Source organism: Amaranthus tricolor, chromosome 4 (genome assembly GCF_026212465.1).
Source record: "Amaranthus tricolor cultivar Red isolate AtriRed21 chromosome 4, ASM2621246v1, whole genome shotgun sequence".
Lineage (NCBI taxonomy): Eukaryota > Viridiplantae > Streptophyta > Magnoliopsida > Caryophyllales > Amaranthaceae > Amaranthus > Amaranthus tricolor.
The window spans coordinates 27923910-27938069 of NC_080050.1; the positions used below are offsets into that span (position 1 = coordinate 27923910).

The window sequence follows — 14160 nt, forward strand, 5'->3', positions numbered from 1 at the left end:
TGTAGACCACTCACTCTTTTTAATCAAAATTATTTTTAAAAATTTGAACAGGTAATCTTAAAGGAATTTGGTGATGAGAAAGTAGATTATTCTTGGACGTTTATTACAAATAGGTACTTTAAATCAGTAAAATTGCATCTTTAGGATTACATGATTTTTATAGCATTTTATCTCACTCGTACATATTATATCTCAATGCAAACAAAGGTTGGATTATTAAAAAAATTCAAAAGGTAAGATTATTGACAGGTAATGAAAAATAGGTTAAATTATTATAATGAAGGAGAAAATAAGAGTTAACCTAATATAGCAGGTCATTCTCTAAAGGGTACATTAACAACAAACCGAAAGCAAAGGTTAAATTATTACAAAATTTTTAAAATGTAAGATTATTAACAGATAATTAAAAATAAATTGAATTATTCACAATAAATTTTCCTAAGTTTTATTAGATCTTAGACTTCAAATTTCTTTTCCGACAACTTTTTGAGTTTGCTTTTATTTATCATCTCTGTCAACAAAAAAAATCCGTTTAAGGGTGAAACGATTCCTTAATGACATAAATAGTTCTAAGTATTCACACAACAATATGTGATGACGTTCGGATCTTACATTCACATGCAAGTATCCGGGTTGATTTTACGTAGACTGTTACACTATTTATCACTCTTGACACAAATCATCAATCGAGTTTCGAGTCAAGTGTTTCCAATCAAGTCATTTCCGAATAAAACGCATGAGTTAGTTTTCTACTACCATACCATTTCGAGGCTCAAGTCTAGAAAAATAACTTCCCTAAATAAGGTCATCAAATAGACATGCCCGCACGCACATGAATGTTCACTAACATCATAAAATATTAGTACAAAACTTCTCTTCAAGTGTATAAGACGTATTACTACATTCAGCCCAACTTCGATAGGCCGTTTAGGAACCTCAACGATACTGCATTCGCGAGGCAGATACGAGTTCCTTTTCGAGGAACGCCCAGGAAAAATATCATAGCATCACCGGGCAAAAACCTACTACGAAACAAAGGGAAAGCTACGTATTTATGTATACATAAAGCTCCAGAAACTTACAAGCATGTATTGGATCAATCCTCAACTTGTCGTTCATCACCCGACAATAAATCCAATTCTTTTGTTGGTTCCGTAGTATATGAAGCTTGAAGATCCGAACACAAACACTGAAAACAGTTAGATAGGCCAAAAACAGCGGATTTTTCGAAATGTGACGATATTCTTTCAATAATATAGTAAAACACTATGCTATATGTTCCCTCTCCTCTCCTTAAATTAGTACAAAGTGGTGTTTAGCCTTTCCCCTACCCCACCCCAAACCCGACCCCGTGTTTATCTCTCTCAAGCTCAAACCCTCGGCATCCATGGTGATAACTCCTTTCCTCGGGATAATAAGGAATCGCAAAGCCTCTTATCTTACCGTTTTTGCATTACCATGCTGCACAAAGCAGTTTGTGTTTTCTTTTTAGAACCGAGACAACGAATTTTCACTCATTTCGGACAACTAGCACTTATGGTGACGGCTTCCAATCATACTGGAGACTGTTGAACCCATTGACTGCTCCTAGCCCACTTAGCATTTGGTTTCCCAAGTCTTGTTGCTGATGGTTTACATTTTGATCCCGAGTCATTGACGCCATCCCCACTCTTCCATTCATCATAACCGAGTTATTTCCCATTGCAGCTCGAATCCCGTTAACCATTGATACTTGGCCCATTCCTCCACCCATACCACTTAAGGACCCACCACCCATACTTGAATTGTTACCTGTGGGCCCATTGCCCACAAGCCCATTAAGAGCTGAGTTACCATTAATTGGTAAAATGCCACTCACATTTTTTGCATCACTTCCCAATGAGTTTATGCCCATCATACCTCCATTAAGTTGACTGTTAATCATCATTTCTTGTATGAGCTTTTGAACAGAGCTTTGAGTGTCGTTTGTATCACCTTCGCCTGAGAGGGCAGGTTGATGGATATTGGACATGACGGGTGAATTAGCGGAGTTGACGTGATTCGTGTTGGTCGCCATAGCACCATGTGAAGTTTGAGTAGGGTTGTTAGAGGAGGAAGGCGTGGGAGATTGGAATGGGAAAGGATTAGGTTGTGTTTGCTGCATCGTGCTCGATGAACCAGGAGACTGCATCTGAATTGAACTTCCACCACCATAAGGACTACTCGAATTGTTCATGGGGTTTTGCTGCCGGGAATTCATCGAGTTTTGGTGGAGTAGCCCAGCAATGGTGCTTTGCGAAGTAGAGGCGGTAGGTCCATTAACTGAGTTGTTATTTACATTGGTCACCCCATTGCTCGAAGCAATCTGCATTACCGAAGCCTGGACAGAACTTTGATCATTACCGTTTGAGTTCTGAACCATTGCCTGCTGTGGCTGTTGTTGTGGATGATGCTGCAGCTGTGATTGTTGCTGTTGCTGCTGCTCCTCGGGTTGTTGGTTTTGCCCTGGGAGAGCAGATACCGTGCTCGTTCTTCGTGGAAACTTCGCCAAGCTTTCTGTCAGAAGAAATAGAAAAAAACGTGGGATACAAGCAAGCTAACAAGCACAATTAACCAACAAACAATTTACACACTTTATGGAGCCCTTCAATCAAAACAACAGCACTAATTCTTTATTGAGGCCGTCTCATCGTGACACGATTTCAATTGGATTAGCCCAAAATATTTTTAAAAAATTCTTCCAGTACACGTGTGAGTTTTGATTTCACTATTTTATTTGTATTTTTTTACTAATGGGCTGCTTGCATGGGCCCGTCCACGGTGAGACGATCTCATACAAGATTTGCTAAAACAACAAAAGTAATTAGCAAGAAACCAAGTAAAGGTCGTTAGCCTGAGAGTTATAATGGGTCTCGTCAAGGACCCTTATGTTGTCATTCTACACATTAGAAGATACGAATTTTTCGTGGGTATGAATTTAAACATACCAAATAATTAACCGACATCTTCCTACGCCTTTCAGTCTATTCCTTTGAAGTACAATGTCACAGCTATGTATATTCATTACTATGGCTATATGCACACAATACTACACTTAAACACCCCAATCGTAAACATTTTTAAACATGTAGGTTCAGACGAGGAAAGTAGAGGAATGCGAACATCTGTAAAACAATCTTACCCATAGGTCCAGCCCCTGTTGATCGACTGTAGTCAATCAAGTCTTTCATACTGTTGACAACTTCAGATATCTGCAATTCACAGAAAACATGTCAAATAAGCCCAACTTCTGATGAAAAAAAGACAAATGAAAACATAGAAAAAGCATTAAGCTTTCCAAAAGTACAAACATGAAAGCAAAAAAACTATGAAATGTCACATGAGAACACATTTAAGAATAATTACGATCAGCGTCACGAAAACATAGAAAATTAAGGAACTCAATAATTACTCGAGTAACAACCATTTTAAGCTGTATTTTACTTAACGGTACGCTCAAAAACATTTTCACTTGATTCACTAATCTCCTTGCGCATTGCGAATCAAAAAAAGCGAATTATGGTCGATTTTTGGGCTATTTTAGGGTCATTTTGAGTGTAGCAAATCCAAAAGGCTAACTAACTAGCAAATCATGTTACACTGCTCAAAAATATTCATGCAACAGCAGACATCAATATGGCAGGCAATTTCTTGGGCTTTCTTCTTTTTTTTTACTTGTGAAGATGAAATGAGGGGATCAAATGATAGAATAACGGGGGCGAGGGGGAGGCGGGGGAGAGCATCATACCTGCAGGCATCGAACATATCTTTTGGTATAACCTAAATCATTAACCAATGGCACTTCCAACGTCTTTGCCAATTGTCGAGCTGACGCAACAAACCTGGAAGACATACATTGGAGTAAAACCAATGATAATCAGTTACACATTTAATCATCATAATATTGCAAATGCACAGAATCATAGTTATCTGAATCTCAATTTTGATCTACGATTCTACGATCCAAAAATAGGCAAGCTATATAAGATAGTTTGACCCAGAATGTCAATTATGAGCTATAAAAACAAACATTACAATACTGAAATATTTATTCTCTTGCAACAGATAAAATAGCGAACAAGCATTAAAGTGGGAATATCTCCATTGACAAAGTCAAAAATATAAAATAAAAAATGACATGATAATCTACAATGATCATTAGTAAAATGATTCAGATTACCATCAAGGAGAAGAGAAAACATCAACTTACATATTACAATTACTCTGTAAATCTGAGACTGACATATTCGACGACGAATTCTGTGTAGCAGCCTGATACTTCTGTGCAGCCGTGCCAAGCTGAGTAACCTGTACAAACCAGCATCCAATCAACAACCATGCAAAGTAAAAGAAAATTAAATCCAACACTAAATCATGAACCATCTTCATTTAAATCACCCAAAAATAAAATGCATGCGAAGCATCAGGCTTCTCTTAACTGTCGCACGTTCACATAAAATACAGGAACACAAAACAATTCACTATCAATGCTGACTGTTCATAAACAATAACACTATTGGAGCTACCAAATGCATCGACTAGGGGCATTTAGGACCCTGGTATTGCGAACGAAAGTTCAAATCAACAGAAAAACACAAGAATCTTTGCAAGCCATTACTATACTATTTCCTTTTAAATCAAAGTATAAAATGTATAAGCAAATGCTCATGCGAACACGTCATAGCAGCACGCTGCTAAAGTGCAGTCCTTCCAGCTTACTTTTGTTGAAAGATCATAGTTCAGCTTACCTTAATTTTGTTGAGGACAATTTTGCACAACATAAGTTAACTAGTACATTTTTGTAAAACTTCACTTATTTTCGAAATTGGTTTTACTTCATTTTTCTTACTGTAGTGATGCTAAAATTCTATTAATAAGATGACAAGAACCATACCTGATTGAAAAGTGATTCAATGAGACAACCATTACTATCATCTGAGAATTACATAATGCTGTAATGGATAGAAAAATATCAAATTTTACAAGAGTGAATTTTCCCTTTAACCTTAGTAACACACCTCGGCCCCACGTTCCATGATCACAGCTCGCCATTTGAGTCACAGATGCTCTGGTGAAAAATGACATAAAGGATTGGGAATAGGAGGGACACATGACAATCCATCGGAAGGCATAGAGAAGGTATGTGGATGAAAATAAAACTTATATCCTTACTTGGCCAAATAAAGTATAATCTTTGTTAGCGATGATCTGTCACATTGATATGTAATCCTATACAATAATCAAGATATAACTTCTTGTTCAGTAGATAGGAGACCTTTGGTTTAAAATTCAAGCTGCAAATATACCTTTTTAGATATTTTCCATAGTAAGCAATATCACTCACAACTAAGGGTGTTCAATGGGCCGGGCCCCCATTTTGAGCCCTTATTTGGCCGGTTTTAAGAACTTTGTAAGGGCTAGGCCGAAAATGGGCCGGACCGAAAACGGGCTCTACTACAATTAAAATGAATTAGGCTATAAAAGGGCTCAATAAGAGTCGAAAATGGGCATTTGTAAATAACATAATTAATATATAATTTAAATATTATAATTGACAATGTCAATGGAGATTATTAATATTTTTTCAATTTAATTATTATAAATGATAATGTAATTGCTATAAATTGATAAATGGGAATTAAAATAATTTTTAGTAATAACTGGTTGGAAAGCCCGGCCCATTTAAAGCTCATATTGTGTTTAAAATGCCCTTATCCAACCCGACCCATATTTACTTAAGCCCGGGACGGCCCTTATCCGACCCATTGAACACCCCTACTCACAACGCTTTAAGTTAATGCACACTCTTTTCTAAGAGAAATTATTAGTAAGTCATAAGCAAATAGCAGCTTCCAATTGGCCTCCAAGAGCCAATCGACTGATTATTCGTCTCCAAGAATTCAAATCTCCTCTCCCACATTTCAAATTTAGAACCACTGCTATTAAACTAACGCCATATTTAATATTATAAATTGACTCCAAGTCAATTTTCATCTTCAAGCAAAGATAAGAAGAAAATAAAGCAAACAAAAACTAATACACAAAAAGAGAAAAGGTCAATCTAACATTATAATTCAATAGGTGCCATCTCCGATTCTTCTCTATAATTATAAGTTAAAAGTTTATGCTTCATACAAAATAGTTAGCAGTGTCATCTTATAGAAGAACGAAAAATAGTTATTTAATAATAGAACAATTTCTTTGGTTAACACCACTAGAATTTGAATTTTTCAACAAAAAGAGGAGCCAAATTGTATTATTTTCTCAGGCCCTCATTTTCTTTGAGACAGCCCAATCCTTGCACATTCAATGAGGAAAGTGTGCTTAGGACAATATCCTCATAAAGTGAAAATCTATATGAAAAGAAAGGGGGTAAAGGAAAGAGCAAAAAATTCCAATTGATAATTAAAGGACTAGTCAATAAAAAGACAAGAACATGACCTGGGGTATTAAAAGTCGTCGAGGAATAAGTTCTTCGTGTCGTCGCGCACAAAATTCCCACGAGCATATCTAGAGAAAATAGCAAACACCAAATATTAGAAATTAAAAACATTTCATCACCCCAATGCCATTAAATGGCTTCCACCCAAGGTAAGGTTAGGGAGGGTCGGATGTACGTAACCTTAACCTTGTTAATGATAAAACTAACAAAGATGGTATTTCCAATGACCCATTGTAACAAAATACCTAAATTATCAAAGAACTAAGTCAAACCTTAAGATCTGGGGAGAAAACAATCCGGAGTTGGCCATCACGAACAACACGTAGCTGCTCAAAAACACTTTCCTGAATTGCTTTTGCATATTCCAGAACAATTTGACCTGCCGAATTCAGATCCTCCTTAGGCATATCAACATAAAGAAGTTCTTCAAGTGTGCCACTTTCATACTTAATCTTGAAAAGCCTTGGCAAGACCTCGACAGTTGCCTCTGACATAAATCACTAGAATGTCAATAGCAGGACAGCAAGGAACAGGCACTAAAAGTATATACGATACGATAATTTAGTAATACATCAAGAAAACAATAAACTACGCACCAAAACCACGACCAGGCTTGCGCTTGCATATTTCACAGTGCCATACATCCTGAAAATTTGAAACATTATCTGATTTAGCATTATCCTTGTCCATTCACAATGAAGCCAAAGATTTATAGCTCTTTAATTTCTGATTATAATGGATTATAGTAAAATATTTCATTAAATCATGTGCACTTTTATAATGCGCAACACTGCATATGATATTTGCTGCTTAAGGTCAACTAGAAACAACATCTTTGTTGTTACAAGTGTAAGATTGTGTATGTCCCTATTCCGTATCCCAAACAATGCTTAGATAGGAGCCATTTAATGACAATTGAATGTTGTATCTAGTTTAGCATCATTCAAGTGTTCAAAAGATAGAAACACAAGCATATGTTGCTGCATAAGCAGGAAAAAGTTAGATCTGATGTACACAGCCATAAACATGAACATATTTGAGTCTAAGCAGAAAAAGAGATACACCCTCTTGCAGCATACGTACTGGACAACTCCAATGTTCGGGATTTGCTTCTCATAGAAAGTGCAAAATAAAATAACGGCAAGGGGGAAGGCAAGCACGGATCTGAACTAGGTACCTAAACATTATATTTTTGATGAAGAGGTACCTAAATATTTTATATACAACAGAAAAACCTTGAAATGAAACGCTTGCCTGTGGAAATACTCCAGTTGTCTGTCTACCACTTCCATACATAGAAACACACCACTTTTTTTTGGCATTTGGTGCAAAATAATCCGCAACAAAAGTTCTCCAGAAGTCGATATTATTGTCCTGCAAGAAGACAGCAGATTTAAATACTGTAGATCAAAAATTTACAGTGAAAGCCTGTAAAAACCTTACTTGTGGCCTATGTTGCTGGGACTGGGCGTACATATAATGTGTGAGACGACGAGCACACATCCCAGGTTCATACGATTTCACAGGTGACCTCAGAGGCATGTTCTGAGGAGGAAAGTGTTGCTGCAACTGAGCCCTTTGTGGAGGCACAGCCTTTAAAAGTTGCTGCTGCTGCTGCTGCTGTAAGTGAAACAATCTTTGCTGCTGCAGAAGATTCATCTGGGCTGCAGCGGCAGCTTGAGAGTTCTGCCTTGACAAAGACATCTGCTGCAGGAGCTGATGTTGTTGCTGTTGTTGATGTTGTTGCTGTTGTTGATGCATGAACATCGACTGCTCCGAATGTTGTGGCTCCATCTTTACAGACCCGATACCTCGCATATTCTGCATTTGTTGTGGTTCTAACTTAACCTGAGTTAGACCTCTTAAAGATTGTAATTGCTGCTGTTGGGACGGACCATGTTGATCGGCTGATGCCTGTGGTTCTAACTTCACAGACACGGCACCACCACCTAAAGCACCTCGAAATGGTTGCTGCTGAGTCTGCTGGTTAGCAGAAAATTGTTGCATTTGTTGTTGCTGATGCTGAAAATTTTGGGGTTCAAGTTGTTGGGATTGTGATTGATCCGGCAACATTTGATTATTCATAGAATTCGGAAACTGCTGACCCTGACCTTGACCAGAGTTCATCTGGTTATTAGAAGCCCCATAAGAGGATGGAGGGTTGAACCCCATTCCATTGCCCATACCAGACAGGGGATCAGACTCGGCCCCTCCATCAAGCCCACCTCTTGTACCATTCCCGGCACCAGGAATACCCGGATTCACCCCACCGTTTCCGAAAGACTGGTTAAGAAGTGATGAAGCATTGGGGACAGTTCCTAGCATATTCACATTATTAAACTGATTTCTAGGTGATACTAAAGAGGGAAAAGCCCCTTGTGAAGGCATTTGACCACCTTGACCTCCTAACATACCGGAATTTGACCTTAAAAGTGAGGGATTAACAGATTGAGCACCACCAATTGGGGTGGAAGGCCCAGAAGGAACCATCTTTGAACATCAATGCTTCAAAGAACAATTAACTAGCTATCTAAAACAACATAAATTTCCTAATAAAACCAACTAAATTTACACTATAACCGGCTCGCAATCGAACATAAAAGACTAAAATCCACCAATAAATTTACTATAATATTCAAGGAATGATACTTCAAAGTGACAACCACACACCAAAGCATCTGAAACAACTTTATGCTTGACCAAAACAACTTGAGAGATGCTAATTAAAATACCCAATAATGGAATTAAACAAACCAACCAATGTTTTTTGCTTCTTAGCATTCTACAATGTCGATGTCTCCAAGAAATCCTGAAGCTTCAAGTATATAAACTCCAAATCTTTGGATCCCAATAAGCCTTCATTCATTCTACAAAAAAGGAAAATTTAATAAAAGTTAGTACCTTTTCTTCCTAATTAAAACAACTGTATAGAATTAAATCTAACCCTAACTAAATCCAAATCCCCCAAAAAATCCAACAACCAAATTTCTAAATCTTCAAATAAAATGACCCACCAAGGAAAAACCCAAAAAAATAAAAATAAAAATACTACTGTACCCAACTGGAAAGCTAAAATTTTCTACTTTTATATAACAAAATTTAAAGTTCCAAACTTTAACAGCATAAATCAAAACTGAGCAAACAAATAAATAAATATACATAACTAAAATACAAAAAAAGAGTATATAATAAATCGATCAGCTAAATATTAAACAAAATGATGAAGAAAAAAGGTGAAAGACTTCAAAGTGTAGAAGTAGCAACCAAAGAAGACTAATTTGACTAAAGAAAAAATAGAACTCACCAAAGCTAACAAAATTTTCAACAATAAAAGTAAAATTTCTGAAAATTGGGATTTAAAAATTACAATTTAAACTCAATTAATTACTGGGTTTTTTCTCTGCTTTGCTTCAAGTAGTAAAAGACCCACAAATGAAAATGGGTTGAATTTAGGGTTCCTCTTTTTTTTTCTAATTTCCTTTTATTTCAAGAAGCATACTTTTTCATTCCCTTTTTTTTTGGGTTGGGTTTTACCTCAATGGAAACTCTACTAAAAATTAATATCTGAACTAATGAAGGAAGGGAATATGGAAGAGAGAGAGAAAGGGTCTATCTCAGTATGACCCTTTTCTTTTTATTTTTCCTTTTTTTTAATGGGTTTGTAATAGTAGTATTTTTCTCTTGGTGGTCTGCTGTTCTTCGCTGTATCTAAGCAAGAGAGAGAAAGTGAGGAGAGAGAAAGTGAGGAGAGAGATAGAGAGAGAAGAAGATGTCTCCTTGCGGACGTCAAATTCGCATTGTATGGGATTGAATTATCTCATTACATTCCGTTCTTTTACCTTTTTTTTGTTTTAAATGTGTGATAAAATTGCAAGTCAAATCCTCGTCTACCATTCGATGGATGAGATGTGATGAGATGATGATGATGGGTTCATCATGGATGGCGGTTCATATACATGGAGAATTAGACATCATGATATGGCACCATACTATGTCGACATTAAAGGAAAAGGACACTCCTAGTATCCGCAGAAGGCAGAGTTCGGATGAAGTTTTTTTTCCTAAAAGAAGTGGACATACCATACATGCTCTCCCCAAAGAGAGAGTAAAGAGGATGAGCGCAGTCAAGAAACCCCCAACTGATGCATGCGCCCAGTAGAGGTCCAACATCAAATCTTCTGCTTAACATTCGGATGCTCTATCCATTGAGTCACAAGCGCTTTTAGTGTATGTCGACATTAACATAGAAAAAGTAGTAACTTCTACTATATATTTTTGCAAGGTAGATCGAAGGAGGAAGCGATGGTGGCAATCAAACTTAAATGCATTGTAAAAGTAATACTTTATCTGTTCTATTTTACTTGCATCAAAACTAAATTTAAATTATTTATTATTTGATAAATTGATAGTATTTTACATATTGTGGCTATCATATGAGAAAATAACATAGTAATGTGAGATTTTATTTTATTTATCTCGTTGCATATTTTTATATTATCAAATTTCTATACTCCTTATGTTCCTTAAAGAAATTCTCACAAATAATGTACACGAGAATTAAGAAAACATAATCTTTTAAACTGAGAATGTATTACACCCTCCTATTCAGCTTATGAGTCCCATTTTCTTTTATGGTCAAGTCACCTTAATTGTCCCATTTCTATTTTTCGTATGGGTTTTTGACTTTTATGTCCTTAGTAACTTTATCCTATTTTCAATTATACCCTCCATTACCCATACTAATTTTCTTTTCTTACATTAAAAAACCCATAATAGCACTCTCTTTCCTAACCTTAGGGTTCTACTTTTAACTCTCCTTAAAATCCGTGAAAAGTCAAATGTGACTCTTAAGGTGAATAGAAGAGAGTATTTTATTGAATAATAAATTTAATTGAAAACAAGTGGTGACCATAAATATTAAAATAAAGTAAGTGAAAAAAAATATGTGAACCACAACTATTAAAATATATTTACAAAGTTAATAAGATTTGGGAATCATTTGGGGACTATATGCAATATAAAAATGATAAATTTAAATTAATGGAAGATATGTAGGGACAATAAGTATTATTAAATTATTAAAATAAGAATAGAATTGATTAATTTTGTTCAAAATTTATAATATAAAAGAAATTCTTTATGGAAACAACAAATAAGACAACTTCAAATGGCAAACAAGAACAAATTTAAAAAATTGAAATAATTTTTAGTTTTTGATAATTCAAAATATAAATAATTGGAGAAATATATTATAGTAAGAAAAAGTTACTTGTGTGCAAGTATATAAAAAGGGGATGAAGTTTATATTTTAATTAAGTTAAGATTTAATTTTGAACGTAAAAGAATTTAGTAGTTACGTTACACACATGTAGCATGACTACATGATATGATGGGTATGTTAAAATCTTTTCATGTGGCTTAGAAGGATGTCAAGTGAATGACATGTGTGTCTTCACAATTGATTTACAAACTTTATGATAATGATGAAGGTAAGCTTGAATGTTCTATTTTGGATCATATCTTTGGCTTCAACTCCACAACTTAGGTTGTGACCATTATTTTAACTAAGTTATACTTAGATTAGATTTTAGATTATGTAAAAATGGTTGATGGAGCATAATTTGAAATTGGTCCGATTATTTTATGGTTGGGTTAAATTTGTGTATGTTCATTTTTAATGAGTTAAAGGTGTTTTGATATAGATATAGATATATTCAATATATTAAAGGCTTTTTTAGATTTTAGCGACGAAATATTAATTCAAATTATACATTTTTATTGAGAATAAAGTGTGTCGGATAAAAAAATAATGATGTTGTAATAGTTTCGGTTGAAGTGAACCGGATAAATTCATACAAATATGAATTCCGTTCCACACATCGGACATTAAATTAAACCACTTTTAGGATCGATGACGTTCTAGTGATAAAGAAATAAAATAGAAATGATGAAATAACAAGACAGTAAAAGTCTAAAATTACAACTTGAGAACCTACTGCCTCTTCAAACCAAATACAATCCGATTAAAAGTACACTTACTAAAATAAAAATAATAAAATATGGATGGATATAATTCTAATAGTAATTCCGGCACGATAGTCAGTTCGACTACAGGTTCTATTAGAATAGTCCTCACATACTAGTCCCCACCTGCAAGTCAACCTACTAGTCGTCGAATGACAACATCATAGCAAATTCCAAAGCACATAACAATACACGTTAGAGACAACATACAATGTATTATATTAATTACATACAAGCAATAAGTTCATCCTAACATGCGAAGGCTCTATTAATTAAATCTCACGTTTGACTTTCTAGACTCCAACTCATGTCGTTGCCCGTCCAGTTCGGGTCGACAGAGTATTCTAAAAAAAATTTTGGAAGAATACACAAGGGAGAGCTAATCCCAAGGCAACATCCGACTTAAGACGTTGCTCGTCCTATTCGGTTCGTCAAAGGCAAAAGTATGCATACCCCATGGTGACCGTAATGATCCAAAACTGTCATGGGAACAATAACAATCGTATTTCAATTCCAATTAAATAACCCCATTTGGCTAATCACACAAGCATCCTCAAATTCCAATTTAAACTTTTTACAAATTATTTTGGGGGTCTAAATCTTACGTGATATACAAAATCACAACATAGAATGAGCATAACTTTACTTTACATAACCAATTACAGTTGTATGGTCTAAGCGTGTACCTTAGTAGCACAATTAAAGCAACTCAAGCGCTTTGCGATTTAAATCTCAACCTCTTATGAATCGAGGTCCTAAACACAACACACATACAAAAATCACGTATTAAAACGTGTTCACACATTTAATCCACTCCATACCATTAAGGCACTACTAAAACTTTATAATTTTAAATGATTTCTCCCAAATTTCAAAGGTTCCAAGATTTAAAATCTAACCATAAACTTAAACGGCCATTTCGGACAGTTTAGAAAATTTAAACGGAAAATCCGACTTCGCCACTGCGTCCGGAAGACATCAATTACTTTTAGCGTTTAACGAGTTATGAATCCAACGGATAAATGAAACGACAACAAAACTCACTCAACATCACGGATCGGGGTGCGACAGCCGAGACAGTAGCTGCTGTCCCGATTTTTTTTTATATATATATATTTGAATTATTTAAATCATTAAATCCTTTTAATCTCATCCTTATAATTACATGACTAAACCACAATACATACAAACCCACATTCACTACTACTAATTGAATCTCAATAGTGAACCAACCAAACTCTTAACACTTACACAACTCAATATATATATACATCTACTCATATACAAAACTTCATTATTAACCCAATTCATAATCAAGACATGAAGAATCATCAAATTAAAACATTCCAAAAAATCATAAATTAGTTTTTTTTCCTTTTAACATAAAAAGAAAAATCATGAACTCATAAGTAGTGATAATTAAATAAAATAAATCCACAACACTTAATTCTCTTAACAAATTAAGATTTTATTAGAAAATTCATAATAAAAAAAAACTACTTCTCCAATCAAGATATATAAACAAAATGCTTCAAGCAAATTAAATTTTTGTTAAAGGATTATGAACTCATGAGTGACTATATAAATTGACTCATATATTTTAATTCCTTCTAACAAATTAAAAATTTGTTAAAGAAATATCAACCATAAGAACTTATTTAAAATCAACATGAATA

The 14160-nt window shown here is 34.9% G+C and overlaps 1 protein-coding gene across 3 annotated transcripts; it reads right to left on the reverse strand.

The window, feature by feature from the left end:
• Positions 1-319: 319 nt before the first annotated feature.
• Positions 320-10531, reverse strand: LOC130811417 (transcriptional corepressor SEUSS). Of its 3 annotated transcripts, none has more exons than XM_057677733.1 (10): positions 9828-10531; positions 7904-9327; positions 7715-7834; positions 7057-7105; positions 6733-6947; positions 6460-6528; positions 4229-4326; positions 3767-3860; positions 3161-3230; positions 320-2535 (listed from the first exon to the last, which is right to left on the reverse strand). In XM_057677733.1, exons 2-10 carry the CDS (start codon positions 8948-8950, stop codon positions 1535-1537), a joined length of 2763 nt encoding a protein of 920 aa, XP_057533716.1. In that variant the 5' UTR covers positions 8951-9327; positions 9828-10531; the 3' UTR covers positions 320-1534. The 3 variants fall into 3 exon arrangements, with proteins under 3 accessions (XP_057533716.1, XP_057533715.1, XP_057533717.1); XM_057677732.1 differs by having other exon boundaries at positions 9765-10531; XM_057677734.1 differs by having other exon boundaries at positions 9995-10276.
• Between the last annotated feature and the right edge of the window lie 3629 nt (positions 10532-14160).